Source organism: Aphis gossypii, chromosome 1, assembly GCF_020184175.1.
Source record: "Aphis gossypii isolate Hap1 chromosome 1, ASM2018417v2, whole genome shotgun sequence".
Lineage (NCBI taxonomy): Eukaryota > Metazoa > Arthropoda > Insecta > Hemiptera > Aphididae > Aphis > Aphis gossypii.
Window position 1 is genome coordinate 79,106,146 of NC_065530.1, and position 18,688 is coordinate 79,124,833.

At 24.3% G+C, this 18,688-nt stretch overlaps 1 protein-coding gene across 3 annotated transcripts in view; it reads right to left on the reverse strand.

Moving 5' to 3' along the window:
- The window catches only part of LOC114125362 (glucose dehydrogenase [FAD, quinone]-like), a 19,438-nt gene extending 1,559 nt beyond the window's left edge, over positions 1 to 17,879 (reverse strand). Inside the window, exons 1-2 of one of the 3 annotated variants that reach the window (XM_027988977.2) lie at positions 17,679 to 17,879; positions 105 to 1,584 (exon numbers count right to left, since the gene is read on the reverse strand). In XM_027988977.2, coding sequence (XP_027844778.2) covers positions 105 to 1,517 — 1,413 coding nt within the window. In that variant the 5' untranslated portion in view covers positions 1,518 to 1,584; positions 17,679 to 17,879. Of the gene's footprint in view, positions 1 to 104; positions 1,585 to 4,307; positions 4,464 to 17,678 lie in introns of those variants that run through there. The other 2 variants (XM_050198930.1, XM_050198926.1) reach the window with 2 other exon arrangements.
- Between the last annotated feature and the right edge of the window lie 809 nt (positions 17,880 to 18,688).

The following is an 18,688-nucleotide window of genomic DNA, read 5'->3' on the forward strand; positions in this document are numbered from 1 at the left end:
ATAAAAAAATTAAAATTAAAAAATATTATTTTTTGTGTATAGATAATAAACCATAGTTTAGGAAAAGACTTGTGGTTTTATGTAGTTTAAAATATTTAACATACTTGTCCTCTACTCTCTGGGTACATGAGCATAGTCCATATCGACCATCCGTCTTTATTGAATATGCCCTTATGCAGATCATAATGAACACTGTCTGGTATTCCCATGCTCCTTCTCAATAAGCTATTTCCTAGACCTTCTTCCCCGGCAAGAGACATAGGAATAAAAATGTATTCAATATCCGGAACGTCTCCAGGATCCTTGTTGTATTTTGTTTTCACATATCCAAGACCTTCACAGCCCATAGTTGTGAGCCAGCCGTTACCATCGAAAAAATTGAAGAACTCGCGTATCGATTGTTTGTAAATACGTTCAGGTATTAAGCCCACTGTTTGATTTACAGTAAACGCTAAGTTTGCATACGAAGGATGCTCTTGTAAGTTGTCACCAACGCGCAGATCGCTTATAGTCTTTATTCCCAGTGGTTCGAGATGTTCTTTAGGTCCAATGCCTGACAGCATTAAGAGTTTAGGTGTGTTGAAAGCACCCGCTGACAAGATCACTTCTTTTCTGACTAGGGCTCTTCGTCTTCTATTTTCCTTTTCAAATTCTACGCCTAATGTGACTTTGGTATTGGGGTCAATCAGTACTTTTGTGACAAAAGCTCCTTCAACAATATGCAAGTTTGTCAGGTTCGTTCGCAGGTACGCTTTGGCCGATGTGACCCGTCTACCGTAGTTTATCGTACCTTGAATCCTTGAAAAGCCAACGTGGCTATTCGGGTCATTGTAGTCCACTACATTTAACCCAACTTGTGGGGCGGATTCAAGAAACGTTTCTACTAATTTTGATTTAAAAGGAGAATAACTTATTGGCATTGGTCCACCAATACCATGGTATGGAGAACGTTTTAATTCTGGAATAGTCACGTCTTCATTTTTTAAGAAATACGGTAAAACATCTCTGTAGGACCATCCAGGATTGCCTGCTTCGGCCCAACGGTCAAAATCTCTCACGTTGCCTCGAGTGTATATATTATTGTTAATGATTGTACTTCCACCTAGACCTTTACCTTGTGGCCATAAACATCTTTTATTTACAACGCCATGGCAGGCGTTCGGTTCCTCTTCGGTTTTGAAAGCCCAGTTGAAATCTGTAAATTGAAAATAATGTGCTATAGCTGGAACTGAAGTAGCCAATGATTCCTGTTTGCCCGCTTCGAGCAATAATATTTTCCATTCCGGTACTTCAGCTAGCCTCCTGGCAACCGTAGCGCCTGACGCCCCCGATCCAACTACGATAAAGTCATATTCATCAAGTATCGGCTTATTACCGAATAATGAGTCTTCTCGAAATTGTATAAGATTTGTGCGATAACGTTCACCAAGATATGCTAGTGCGTTTAAATTTATTGTAAGACACTGCTGAATAGAAACGAGCCACGTAGTGAATACTAAAAATGTTGATACCTCCATGTCTGTCGTTGTGTGAATTCGTGTGTATACTAATTGGTCTGTATGTCATTCAAAATAAAATGTCACCCTGGAAGAGCACACATAATGAGTATTATGAAAATGGTACAAATATTACGAGTGACCATACCCACATTAATGTATAGTATAATACAATATGTGCGTGCGTCAAGTAAACTAAAATAACCAAGAACACCAATTATTGGAAATAAGCTAAATTGTTTTGAGGACATAAAGGAGTATTTTCATAGTATATTGTTGTATGAATTAAATTGAATATTTACGATTATTTAACTCCGTATTAAAAGAATATTTAAATATAGGTATATTTTTATTACTAATTAACCATTTTCGACCTTCATGATAATACCTAACTAACAATTTTATTTTTTATTATACCTACATGGAAATCTAGCATTAAATCTATATAACCTTTGTTACGATAAAAAAAAAAAATCAATAACCTTTAGCTAATTAATTGTATTCGTATTAATTAATTTATAAAAGTCAAGTATTAATATGCGTGTGTGTGCGTTTGTTAAAATTTGTAATAATGCAAATTTAGAGCATTCGAGTATTTATAAATTGATAAATGTTGTAGTTGTATTATAATTATAATAATATATAGTTATCTAGATTTTTTTTAAATACTATCGAACATGTTGTATTTTCTAAATGTTTATCTAATACATGTTTAAAAATATGAATATATTTTGAATACGAAATGTTGCCTTTATAATTAGGTATTATTTTAATATTAAATTATTAAATACGACATATATAAAATTTTGACAGATATGTCTAATTATCGAGTTGATTATACAAACTGCATAGATAATAAGTCACACCGTTTATATTAATTTCACTTTAAATTTATTTAAATTAAAAAAAAAAAACTTATTTTTTTGTTTATAAATAGGTACAATTTTTAAATGTAATATATAACAATGTTATTTAACAATTATTATGCACAAAACTATTAAGCAGATAACCAATAAACGCATGACAGGTCTTCAACGAATTAAAAGTTAAATCATTTTAAGTTATATTATTACAGTTTTTATCAGTATAATGTTTTTTTTTCAATTTTATATGTTTTTAATTGAAAACATACATTTTTAAATGATTATTTCGAATCAGAATGTTTTTAAAAGAATTTTTATGCGTAAAAGTTGAATTTTATACGATTATTTAATTAATTTAATATTGTATTTAAAACTTAAAATATAAAAATAGTTCAAGGATAAAAAATTATATAAGTTCAAAATCTCTAATAAATAGATATGAAGAAAACCGAAATACTACAGACAAGTATAATAAATATCATTAAATAATGCACAAAAATCTTAAAAATGCAATAAAATGTTTAAAACAATTCAATATAAAATACCAATAATTATGGTATAAAATGTACTTAAAATGGTTTTCATAAAAATGTGTTTATTTAATAAAAAATAAAAATTGTTGATTGCGTTTGAATTGCACGTGAAACATTTTTTAATTTTTTTAAAATTGTGTAAAGAGAAAAAAAGTTTTCAAAGATTATAATTGGCGGAATTTAATTAAAAATGCCGGAGATTGAACTAAAAAAGGTAAATATGACCTACAAATGCAAAAAACAATGACCTATTTAAAAACGTCAAAAAAAAAAAAAAATACAAAATTAAGATTTTATAAATGGATTCGTTGTTACATATTTCAAATTATGTATAGGTACTCACAAAGCAAATCACAAATTACTCAATCGCCAAAAAAAAAATAAAAAAAATATGCATTTTCCTACAAAATCATAGCGACATAGTTTTAATAATAACTAATGGCTATCTAAGTTTATCGAAATCATGAAAATATTTTCGGATGATCTTTAAAAAAGGGGAGGTTTTAACGCCCTAGTTTATATTCTAGCATATAGGAATTAGAAATACCTATATTATAAGCAACTTGAGGTAAAATACTAATATATAAAACTTAACGTTACCATTTATTCAAATTATCGATTATTATATCAAATGAATATGGATCTAATCACTGGCCTATTATATCATACTGTGAATAATATGTTGTTGGAGCTTAAGTACTACGATACGAATGAATAATCTAAAGTTAATTATTTATCAAAATTACTAATTTGTCCAGCTAACAGGCTTAAATGTGCCTTACGACAAATGACTACTATGTACAAAATGTTGTAATAGATTTTAATATTTTCATTATATGAATGAACAAAATATTATAAATATACGTATGTAAAACGTATTTAAATCAGAATATATAACTGTCAATATTAACAAAAATAATAATTAAAAAAATGGTGATTTTCGAGAATTTTCGTTATTCTCGGAATCAGAATCTTTATCATGCCTGGAATTTCCAATAGTTCAAACCGTAACCAATTTATCAAATTTTTAATACTCATAAATAATAAAAAAAATCTATTTCATTCAAAATTCAATTTGAATGTATCGAATTAAATACTCAGTAAAATATTTTGTTTTGGAATGCTAAATTAAAAATGTATATCGAATTTTAAAAACTTAAAATATTATAATGATAACATTAAAAAAAAAATATATATATATATTAATATGTATATAAATAAAAATGTTTGAATCAGTATAGACATTAGACATTTAAATGGAATGCTTTACATGCAATTTCATTTTTGCTTAATATATTAAACTATTAAAAAAAAAAAAAAAACAACAATATCATCAAAATATAATTAACGAATAGATTAATATCATGAAGCTGTATTACTAAATATTTATAATTATGAAGAAATGAATCATGTACCTGGAGAGTTAAACTATTCATGCTGCACGTTGTCACTAACTGAACACAACTGTTCGTATGTTTGGGCTTTCGTTTAGTTGTTGGACGATTACTGGTATCGGGTTACAATTTGTTTTTTTGTTTTATAGTTGTTTTAATGCTTTTATTTATTTTTAACACTATATCACAATAATTAGCATAATTAGTAAACTACCTATCATAAACGCTGCGACAATACAGTAAGAATTTTAATTTACCTACTTCAAAATAATTATTATAACTGCAATTTTTCTTAGGAATATTTTACCGAATCGTATAATAATTAATAATTAATTAAATGTGTAAAATTGTTATTTAAGTACGGGTGAAAATTCGAAATTATTTCTGTTAAAAATAGAATATTTATGAAAAGATAAACTTTAGTTTTGATTATATTATAAATTATAATAATATGTTTCAATTGCTACCTATCTAAAAATATTCTAATTAATAATAAAATATAATATTACTTAATTAAGAAGTGTGAAACTATAATTTACAGTTTGATTTTAGCTAGTCCTTGAATTGGAGGGAGGGTTATAAGTGAAAAATGTCCATTACTCTTCAAAATAACATGATAATAATACGGTCAATATTAAAATCCTTATGATATATATATTATATGTATAAATAAATTGTCACTTACCAAGAATAAGAAAATAATATTGGTTGTATTTTACTCGTTTACAATAATTTTGTTTTAGCAATAATATATAAAATTTAATTTATTTATTATTATTTTATACGAATTATAAATTATAAACTATTTTATGATATAATAATTATTATAGGTGGCTATAAGATTATAAATTATTATCCATTATAAAAGTAATGTTTGGAGGTTCGAAGTATGATCAAAAAATAAATTATATGCAATACCAATTTAATACCGATACGATGTACTTGGAATAGTTTGTCGAATTCGACAATGATTTCAATTTAACAACGATATCGAATTGGATTTAACCAAACTAATTTATTGTGTGTGATATGATTAAATTAATAAGATAATAGCAAGAACATTATATGAGTTTGTACGTTAGTTCATTACAATATTTTATTTTTTAAGCTAATACAGTTAGCTTTAATATATTGTTATAGTTATTATAATGGTGTACGTGCAATAAGAGTACGTAGTTCTAAATACTAATTGTGCAAAGATTGTAATAGAAACATCGTGTTTCCGTTGACGGTAATATAATATTAGTATACCTACTCGGCACAATTAACTTAATATTAGAACAAAATATGCCTACATTAGAATAGTACGAGGCAACATTACACCACTATATATACGGTTCTAACGTTAGGACTCGTATAAACTATAAAATGCTCTTTATTTCGAAGATTATATTCACACTTCATGACTTACAATTACTTATCAGTGTCCAAATTTGTTTGTATCGTTCGTAGACACACCATACAGTCAATTATATCATAACTCATAAGTCGTTGTCAGCTAGAAGCTTAAATATTAAATAATAATTTTGTTTATTAAAGCTTAATAATTTAATTGTGTCAATAATAGCGTTTTAATTATTTTTCAAAGTAACAACAGTGTTAAGTTCTTTAGGCATATCTAACTTCTCACAACCTTCTCGACTTCGACAAATATAATAAACGTGCTAGCCTCGTTGTTAAATAATTATATGTGCAAACATGATGTATTGCAGTGTCTTGAACTACGGGCTCTTTACACAAGTTGTGAGTATGAAAAATAACTATTCAAAAATGTTTATAACCAGCTTGAAAATTAAAATACAGCAAAAATCCAACGTACAAACACAGATAATGATCTTACTAATAAATATGATGTTTAATAATAGGATACTATTATAACATTAAAGATGACAACACACGATTCTGATAAATGAAAATTTACTATATTATACGTTTGTAACACGGAGACAACATGTGCTAGTAAGACGTTCTTTTAACACGGCACCGTCGGCACCAAATATATTGTTGTAAATAATTACAGTTTTAAATATCTAACTTGTAGACCGTTCGACTGTCAAAGAAAATTTTAATTTACATGCCTAATACAAAATAATAGCAATTCATTAGAATAATACCAGCATCTGATATAACTATATTTTGTAAAATATTAATAAGTAAAATATCAACTCTATACGATAATATAATTTTCAAGCGCGCATATAACTTCCCCAATAATTACGCAAAATATGTTTTGCATATGCTTTAAAATAAACCATGTGGTTGAAATATTGTTATAATTTGATATTTTAGTTGATTATATTTTTATATAAATAGAATAAAGATATAAAAATATATAAGTTGTTGTTAAGTGTATTAAATAATTAAATAATTCACAGTCAATATAAGTCAAAATATGCTTTATAGTGTTATACAAAATAATAATAATATGAATTTAATTTAATAATTTATATTAAAACAATTGAATGACATTAATGAGGGTTTTATTTCAATAAAGTAGTACCTATAATTATATCTATTTTTACTTAGTTGTTGTTGTTTTTTTTTTTTTTAATCATACCTTTCATATGAGTTTTAAATATCATAATCTATATATATTATAGATATGTATAAAAAAGTAAACATTAACTTAAACATAATAGATGTTGATTTTTAAATTTGATATTTGATATTTTATGTTTTGTGCAATCTTTTCTATTGTGCATTAACTATTTAAATATATTAGTATTAAATATTATTAAAACACATAACAAATTGTGACATAGTACAATGTATTCAAGTACAAATGTTTTCATATAACCATTTAATTGTTTTAAGCGGGGAATATAATAGACATATATACATTTTTACCACTTTCATTTTTTTCTTCTGTATTGTGTATTTACACTTTTTTAATTAATCAAAGAAGCTTAGGTATTCGATACAATGGACAAATAAAAATATATTTTTATTGAAACTAAAATAGATTTTGTACAAAGAGTGAATGATTATTAACGAATAAAATCAACATCATTAAGGTAGACATATAATGAATAATAATAATTTATTAATAATAGTCAATATTAAGTAAATATTTTTTATATTCGGTGTCATTGCCTATTACTGGCACCGTCATGTTAAAATAATTAATTAGCATTGCGTATTTAAAATTAATTGGTTATTATTATGAAATAATATATTTGTTACTTTGCAAATATAATGAGTCACAAATTGGAGCAATTACATAACTAGATAAATGCAAATAATAATATAATACGAACGTCGATTCTTAAAACATCAATACGTTATTAAAGTATTAAAATGTATTATTACTTATAGACATTACTTGATTTAAGTTTTAATATATGTATAAAAAAGGTGGTAATAATTTGAAATATTAGCATTAATGGGAATGAAAAATATATTAATAATTATTATTTTCCAAAAATATTACTTTTTTTTTAAAATTTAAAATATTTATTATGCTTATTAACTACCTTTTTTTTTGAGTGTTAATTGTATGTGTAATGAATTTGATTTTTAAAAACTGTTTTATTTTACATAATTTTATTAATATCAAAAAATCTTTTAGGTACAAGACATAACCAACATGAGTGACATGAATAATTATATTTAATAATACAAATTAACAAGTCCATTTAATTTTTAAAAAATGATGACTATTATTTAAGCTGTGTACAGTCTAATCGTCCTTAACCGTATAATAAAAGACTATTCAATAGTAGGGTTTAAATTAAATTGATCAATAATTTCCTTATTATTGGTATTTTTTTTTTGTGTTTTTCAATATATTAAACAAATTAATTTAAAGAAACACTCTGGGTAATGTTATAATTGTTAATTTTTATAAATTTTTCATAGTTAGCATGACAATTGTATGAAGATATATTTTTGATAACAAATATCACACTATTGTCGTTTTGTTTAACATTTTAGAAGAAAATGTTTTTGAGAAATTTTCTAGTTGTGCATAAAATTATTATTGAGATATAAACATCAATAAAATGGCTGAACATAGATAAAAATCTACATGTTTAATTTTTTATACAAAAGTATTTCAACATTTATTTACTTAAATATATTTTATTAAATACTGAATTTGATTTAAAGCGTTCTTTTTCCTGCAAATCAATGGTTGTAAATACCTACTACTGGTGGATTAAATTCTTTACAAGTCATTTTATTTTAATTAATTTGTTATCTATTATGAATAAAAGGAATTTAAATAATTTAACTCATTAAATAATTAGTGTATGAACCCACTCTTATTTAATAAAAATCAAAAAATAAATAAATTACATAGAACATAAGCAGTATTTTTTAATTAAATAGGTATAAGTAATGCGAGTATAATATATTATAATATAACTCTTTTAACAGGTAAAATTAAGTTAATATTTTAATATTTAAATTCAAATTTAAACAAAAAGGAGTACATACAAATATTAAAGAAAAACAACATTTTAATAACAGTCTTGGATGGATCTAGTTCTTTGTTAATAACTTTATTCATATTCTCAACATTTTCAGAGATAATTGTGTCATGTTATTAAGGTAATTATATGATTATTTTAACAAATTCATAAAATAAATTCTATTGAACAAACATTTTTGTACTAATACAATCTAATGCAACAAAAAACATAATATAAACATGTAACATAAATATTTTGATATAATTTCCTAAAGTTGTATTTACATTGTAAGTCAGTTTTCATAGCATATAGAAGTATAATTTCATCAAATTTAATGTATATATTAAGTTAATCGATGACTGGATAAAAAAAAAAAACAGACAAATCACTCTAAAGCCAGTATAGATACAATATAATCTCAGAATCTAAAATACCTTGCATGTCTGTTTTATATTTATTTCATTAATTTGATGATAGCGTGTAAACATAATTATATATTTAAAAAATATTATTTTATGGTTTGTAAATAATTGTATATTTTACTGTGTAATGCGTATGTCTCTCAGGTATAGACGAATATGAAGTCTACTTGCGCACGTTTGTAATAAACTTGGTTATTAATATTTGCTTTACTTACGGATACATTAAAGTTATTTTTAGTAAACATAATGTACGTGTGTACGTGAATATGCGTATGTATATTTATATATTATATACATATACCATTATATACGCGCGCATACGATTCTTGTGTACAGCACTGGGTGAAATATTATGTTCCCGTGTAATAGTTTTAAGAGGCCTAAGGCAGACGTGACTTTCTCATAAGGCGTTATTAATATTAATTCCTTATACTTACCTATTTAACATCGACTGACAAACAAACTAAATAATAAGATTGGTGAATTTTCGATTCACAGTAATTATGGATTATTATAGTTATTATAATAGTTGAAATACTATGATATAATATGGCGTATAAATTATATTACATAATTTATTTTAAAATTTATGAAATACATAGATTAAGATAACTATGATTAGACATACAACTAAAGAATTTTAATTAAATGCTTTTCAAATGTTCAAATGTGGTAATATTTTATTATAGGCTTTTTTTTTTTTTTTAATCCAACAAATATATTACAGTATTAATCTATATAATTATATTTTGTGATTAAACTATCAAAACACTCAACATCTAACATCTCAAAACCAACGTGTAGATTCCTCTTAATTACTATTTTTTCGTATATAAATCTCAATTGAACTCATATTATTTTATCAAATGCCAACAGGCAAAAATATACCAAATTATGACACACAATAACTGAAAATTTGACAAGAAATCCTCGCCAACTTGTAACAAAAGCAGACAATAATATTATGTAATTAATGAAACTGATTTTGCTCAAATATTTTTTTATAATATTGTGTACTTAATTTAAAAATTATCACTGTATCAATTAATGACATGGTCGCTGATGTTGAACAAATGTTTAAAATAAAAATCAAAACACGTACATAGTTCTCACTTACCATTGTGCTAAAAAATTCTTTCACAGTGTAATTAGATACATCACACATTCATTTATTTATAAGTAAGCATATTGTTAAATAGGTCATATTAGGTTTGTTTGTGTTCATTAACCGTTTTAAATCAAGTAAAAAAGAATTTTAATTTTTAAATATTATTATAAGCTAATTGTTTATCGTCTAAACGGTTTATAAAATAATATAATTTTGAAAAAATTTAAATATTCTTTTATATATTATTCAATTATAATTACTTTATAATAATAAATACTTTATATAATTGTTTAATATTTTTATTAAATAAGAACGAATAAAAATAATAAGAACAACAACAACAATAGATTTTTAAACGTCAGTATAACGCGTAAGAAATATTTTTAAAAGTAATACGATTTTAATTATCTAGTTTTTGTGATATAAAAATTATGTTACAATTAGTATCTTAATACACGGAAATGTAAGTTAAATTTATATCAATATATTGTTATAATTATATACCAATTATAATTCATTTCTATTAGACACCTATAGTTTAAAAATGTATTATTATACTTTAAATATTATTATAAATTTAAACGAGTATGCAAATATTAAATATACTTATATATGATCTTTTTAATATTATGGACTATTAACTAATAACTTTAAGGTAATAAAAAATTATTCTATATTTGAATGGTTATTATACTACATCATATGGTTATGGTATAATATTGAGACATTTAAATGCTGTAGAATTAAAAAAACCCAATCGGTTAATTTATCAACAATATGATAGTTAGAAACAAAATAACAAATAACAAGTAAAATAAACATATAAAAAATGCTTTGCTTTAAGTAGTCTTCGAGTATCGAGTGTACATCGTCATGTCATTGAATCTATTACAGTGCACGTGATAGATATTTTAAATTTTGAATATAATTATTAAATATATATATATGTATAAAAACATATTGATTATCATTTGAAATTTCAAATTAATACCAGTAATATAGTTGAATTAATTTTTACAAAAACACCACATTAACTATATTATTAGTTACTATTATAATTATTAGTATCAATATATTATTTAAAGGGAACGGATTTATATGTAAATGCATATTTTTATTAAAACAAAATATTTAAGAATCGATAAGAAATGTTCATGATTTAAATCATTCCTATTAAAATTATGCTACTTTTGTATTACATATTTTTACATATTTCACTAATTTGTAAATATTTTTAAACATATTTTATCATTTCATCGTTCATACGTTTTCAAGCCATGTTGCCATACCATACATTGGCCATCGACATTTTTACCTACAAAATATATTTTTCAAATTGATTGATTTAAAATCAATATAGCCTGGATTTTTTTCTGTAACGGCATGAATTTTCTTTTTTACAACATCTCCTATGGGTCCGCTTACGAGTTTTAATTTTACAATCGCCGATTCAACAATTTGCATACTATCATTTAAGGATATATTTTTTGTTTCCAATTTTGTAATTGTATGTGCAATAAAACTAAAATTCACTGAAATGAAAATTAAATTATTTTTCAATGTTTCATTTTGCATAATATTTTGAAATTTTCCAATAGCGATTGAAGTTTCTGGATCTAATTTTGAAATTATTGAAGTAGTGTTGTTTGGACACTCCCTTCTATCAAGCCGTCCAGTTTTGTATATAAATCATCAATATTACTTATTGTATAGTTAAATACAGATTGTATATATTTTCAAATAAAAAAAAAAAAAAAAAATTTTTGAAATAATTTCTTGTATTTTTGAAAAGTGTTCACAATAATATTGAGCAGCTACCTACGATGTGCCCCACCTAGTAACTATGGGCTCAGGTGGTAGAGAAATATCAGGGTAAAACTAAAGATAACAATTAAATATTTGCTCCAAGTGGATTGTCACAATTATTCATAATGGATGTTTTTGTCCACTGCAACATGGCTTGAAAACGTATGAACGATGAAATGATAAAATATGTTTAAAAATATTTACAAATTAGTGAAATATGTAAAAATATGTAATACAAAAGTAGCATAATTTTAATAGGAATGATTTAAATCATGAATATTTCTTATCGATTTTTAAATATTTTGTTTTAATAAAAATATGCATTTACATATAAATCCGTTCCCTACTTATGATCATTAAAGTCATAGTGAAATAATATGTACCATTATGTACCATAATGTATTTTTTATAAAATAAAATTAATTTATAGCAAAATTAAAAATTTCGTTTTTTATGAAACACCCTGTACACGAACGTTCAATATTATAAAAACGTAGTTTGTTTTTTTAATTTTAATAGTTAACATTTTAATAAGCTCATTAAAAAAAGTAGGTAGTTATTTTTTAATACTACGATTAACGTTTATCTGGTTCAATCCATAATATCCACTTCAAATTCACTAGATTTGTCGGTAAGTTTCCAAATATTATTGTTTCTGATGTGTAATCCGTTCGATACCTCACTATCATGAATTTGCGAAGTGTACAACAGCGGTTTCTTTTATTGCACATTATATAATATATAAAAGGAAATAACAAGCTTAACTTTTAACTACGCTCGCCAAATTGTTGTCGCAAACGTTATCACCGCTGAAAATTGCTATTGATGGGTACAATTAGACAAGGTCGTTAAGAAAACTCATAAGTTACTATGCTAGTTATAAGTTATTTGACAATTATAACTATTTTAATGTAATCCCGTTTCGTTTTATATTACATTAAACACATGGGTTTTTTATTTTCTGCTACAATTAGATTGCAATAACGACGATGAAATCAAATAATAATATACGCTTTCGGTCGTCTAGCCGTTATGTTACTCAATGGTGAGTAACATTTATATAAGGTATTTGCTGCTCCATAGTGTTGTAAAGTATTTGAATAGAAAATATTTGAGTAATAGTATTGAAACATGTTTTAGAATATCTGATAATTTTTTAAATACTTTAATTATTAAGTATTTTGAACAGTATTTTAAATAAGTTTTTTTTTATATTAAATAGTTATTAATTATTAGTAATTGATACTTGAATTTGTATTTTCTGATGGATTATTTTATTTGTTTTATTTATCGATTTGCAAATTATGTGACATAATATTTCAGTGCTGTAATGCTGTAATTATTATGAATTAGCTTTGAGGAAGTACTTATATTCATTTTTACTAATAATCTTTAAATCTCATATGATACCCAAAAAGCCCTTAAATTTACTAGAGACACAATTATCAAAATGTAGGTCTTAGTTTATTATGTTATAAGTTTACCACTATACATTTATCTCTATGTAATTACTACAAAAAATTGTTATTTTATTTTATTTTTTTGATAGTTGTACAAATACATCTTTCTAATTAATATTTGATATACCTAATGTACTTTAAATACATTTTATAAGTATTCTTTACAACAGTGTCTCTTATAGGCAATATTATTGAATTGGCGATCGAGACTCGAAATAAAAGTATGCCTCCGTCTATGAATCCTGACTCTGGCTCGAGCCATGTCCATGAAATATTTAAATATCCACCGACTAACGGTCAGTAATTTCCCCACTATCAGTAATAGGTAAAACCGTGCACGAACGATCATAATAATGATAATAATAGTAATGATGTATATATTGTTCTACGCTGTTGAACAACTCGTGAGTCGTCGCCCGCCGTCCTACAATCTCTGCATTAGTATCTATGGTTTTGTCGTTGAATAATCGTAAGTATAAAAGTGTTTCCATATATTTACGAGTCCGGTGCCTTTCACGGACGGGGTCGATCGGTAGACTAATAATTAATAGACAATGAAAATAATATTATTATACGGTCAATACGATACCCACGCATTGCATATACATATTATGGTCGAGATCATTGTATAAAGTGAACGCCACCGGAGGCGCGAGGGCATAATTTTGAGGATAGAGGGGAATTTGGACCCGCAATACTGCAAAATACCCTGAATTCAGCGAAAATCAAATTATATTACAATAAATTTCAGAGTAAGCCCGCTAAACTTGAAAATTGCTTTATTAAACGAGGCAAAACGATTGAACATAAAACGTAAACATAATTACATAATAATGTATTGAATATTATACATAATATTTATTAAATATAATTATTTAATAGTAATTTACGTTATTGTATAACTTACCTACGTTAGGCGTTTTAAATATTTATTGGGCATGCAAGTCATCCACAGCTGCACACATAATAATATAATGATAAAAAAACCAGTTTTATTTGTAAACTAGAAAATGTATGACCTTTATACGATATTTTATATAATATAATAGTATTGCATAGAAAAGTATAGACAAATATATAATTGGATAAAAATAGTATACATTAATATACATATACGTATTAAATAATACATAACTATAAAGAATTCTATTTTGTATTTATTGATAAAACAATTTAAATTAATAATATTTATATGATACAGTATTTGGAATTAATATTTTTTCGAAAATATATGCATTTAATAATTTCATTATGTGTAAAATATAATATTATACGTTAAAAGTTTCAAGTTCCAATGAATAGTATTTTGAAATATAATAAACAAAACCAAATTGCAGGTAATCTAAAATTAAATACCTAATTTAGTTATTATGTAAAAAAAAATTTTATTATACGTTTTTAGATTTTTAGATTTTCAGTATGAACCTTTGAAAAATTTGAACAGTAAATTCAATTTTAAAACAATAGCTATAAACATTTTCTAAATTTTTAACTATCTATGAACAATTTACGAAATTTTTAATTTTGATGAATTTATTATTTTAATTTTAAATGCTAATAATGAAATATCGTACATTTGTATCATTAACATTTTAATTTGATTTAATAAAAACTCATAAGAAACCTTGTTTTATATTTTTAAGCATTTTTTAAAATCAGCAAAATCATTTTTATAGGTATTCATTAAGAAAAAAAAAACAAAAATTTAAAATTACTATTATAGTAATTTTAAATTTTGTTTTGTTTATTAATATAGCAAACAAAGTTTAAATATTACTATTTACAAACAATTATAATATTAGCATTTGCTTTAAAGTTTCATATTGTATCTTACATTATTCGCATTACAATAAAATAAAAAACAGATTTTTTGAAAACCAGTTTTACATAGAAATTCCTACTTTCTCCTAATAACTTTGTTTTCCTCAATTTTTAATAAACGTACTGAAAAACAAAGATATTTTCTTTTGATTCCCTAAAGTACTAACTAAATTAGTTTTTCCTAGTAAAAAGTTCTATCCATTCTTACAGTTTAAAATAGTGATGATGTACACGTTGAAAACATACAACGATTTTAAAATAAATTAAGATTAAATTATTCGTTCTGCTCAGAATTTAAAAATGTATAAGAATATTCACAACTGCAAATTATTTAATTTTTTAAAAAAAAATACATTTTGGAGCAGTACGTCATTCGTTCATATATTTTATTTTTCTAAAACATGTTATTTTTATACTATAGCAGTGGTTAAATACTTGATTAATAATATTTAATATTAAAGTTATTTTGTAAACAATAAATTGCGTTTCGTTTGTCAACTATATCAATTATTTAATACGATTTTATTCAATTTAAGGAAATTACATCTCCTTTATATTTAACAAATTTAAATAGAAATAATTATTTATACATAAAAAGTTTAACCCAGAGGTTGATCGATAGGATAAGAAAGCAATTTAAAATCTATTTAAAGTTTTTGTATTAAAATATGCCTTTTTTATAAAATATTGCTATATATAGATATTTTTTTTTAACGAAAAACTAGTTGGTACTTTTTATTTACAAGTGCAATATTTGATACACAGATGTGTTATAAAATATTAGCATTTCTTTAACACAGTATTAGTTATTATATTACATCTCTTGTGAAAATTTAATTTCAAAAATATATTATCAAGTATCCCGGCGGCTATGGTTCTTTTTGATGATCAGAAATGATTTAAAAATACGATTTAATTATTCAATTTAGTCCGTTTTAGTAATGTCGTTGTAATATCTTATTGATAATAACTACACTACGAAAATGCTACATACATAATATGTACTATGAACTTTAAAATTGTTATCATGTGGCACATTATCATTTTAAATATCTTTTAATGTTTAAATATTGTTCTTTATAATAAAAAATGTGAAACCAACTGGGAAAAAAAATGTGTTTATTAAGTTTTTGAAACAATGTCAAGTGTAGCTAGTATAGTAACATATTTTGTTACTATATTGTAATAGCATTATGTACGCTGCTATACCGCCGAATAGGTTTTTTTTTTTATTAAGAAAGAGAATATATTTTACAATCGGTACATACTAAATACAATAAGTAATACATATAAAAAACGAACACGTGGATTGAACGGCTTGATTGAAAGGGGTGTTCATTGACACTGCTTAGTAGTGCCTACTTTAAATAACGATTATAGGTACAGTCATACATGGTGTACGTAATATTTTATGGTGTGCGATTATAATAGGTATGCAGATTTGCAAAATATGGTCTTTTGTGCAGGAATTATGCTTGTCATTCTGTATGGACGTTATGTGTGATAATAATAAACAATACAACTACTATCATTATTTTTCTTCTCGTAATCTCAACGACAAAATTAATTAAGTATCAAAATATATTGTTTGATTTTTTTTTTCATACAAAATCGACGATTTCAAACTATAATTGAATCAATTTAAACCGTAAACAAATTCTTCGTCTTTATTATTCTTAAAATACCATGATTGTGAAACGATTTTAATTTTTAATACGAATTTCGGATATTCTCAGTATGGTTATAAATATAATTTATGGTAAAAATTAATGTTCAAAAAGTTGTATACGAACTATTTTATATATTAAAATAATTTATATAATATGGTAAACACTTAACAGGTAAGTTTTTGAATTTTCCATTTAATTCCTAGAAAATCCACACGTGGCTTCTGGAAAACTTTCTGTAGTACCTATTATATATCCTGTTAATAATTTTACTAGCATAATTTACTAGCAATAATTTAACTAGCAAACATTTTTACACATATTTTTTTTTTTTTTTTTGATTATCAATCAAATATATAATATTTTTCCTTAATTAAATTTTATAAAATGTTCTGGTGAATTAAAAATTTTAAATTTTTAGATGATATTAAAAACTATGATTATTAATAATTAAATTTATTATTAAAACCATTTACTGAATTTTATTTTAACAAATTAATTAAAAATATATTAAGTAACAAAAACTTCATAAATTTTTTAGTATTTTTTAATTTAAATAAATTGCATAATTAGATATTTAAAAAATGTAAGTTTAAATATAGGATCAATTCGGTCATACTTACAATTTTTCATTAATCTCAATCATATTAACAATAATTATATTAAAAGTAGTAACTATAATATGTTCACATTTACCTGTTTTAAATTGAATTTTGAAATTTTAATTTATTTAAGTGAGAATCAACTACATATAAACAAAAAAAAAAAATGTTTTAATAAATATTTACTTTAGAAGCGTATCATCGATCAAACTAAACATTAAACACTTATAGTTTGTATTCTCAAAAAGAGGTATGAAGCGCGTGTGTGAAACCGATCGTTACTGACTACGTTTGATAAAACGCAACGTGGTCGCTGGAAGTGATAGTTTTTTTTTTACGATGTGTTGTAATGGGTGTGTAAAAATCATCAGTTGTATTGGCCTTATCTAATTCACAATTTCGTTCTTCATTGATATCCCACCTAGACAAATTTATTGTAAACTATATAACTCACGGACGTTTTATTTTTTATGTAGTTAATTATGTTAATTATATATATTTTATATAAACTATAAACATTATAAGCATATTTGATTTTAATAGCAATATTTCTATAATAACATTTAGACTAAATTGTATTTCATAAATGCTGCTATTTAAAAAAAATAAGAATACAATATTTGTAGGTATTTTTAATCCTTATAATATTAATTTCAGGTGTATGACGTATGTAGCAGTAATTTTATATTTCACTGAATATATTAAAACCGTATTTTTAGATTCCATTAGAAAGATATGTTTTTAAATCTATAACATAACATTATACCATATAATTTGTATTTGTAACCTCAACACATTATGGTGTAAACCGTATACTCCTGCATCATACTTTATATATTATCATATAGCTTGCCGTTCTATTTTTGATATTCAATAACACTTCAAACTTATAATTTATTTTCAAAATATTACACTAATCATCGAATTTACCGATTATACACATTATATGAATATGGTATTTTCCTAGTTGTTGTATGTTCTTTGTGTACTGTATTATTTTTATAAAAGTATATAGTACTTTTATGTACTTAGAATTTGTAATTTTTTGTGCATAATAATACATAGCATAAATTCGTGCAACGCAATTTTAGTTCTTAAATGAGG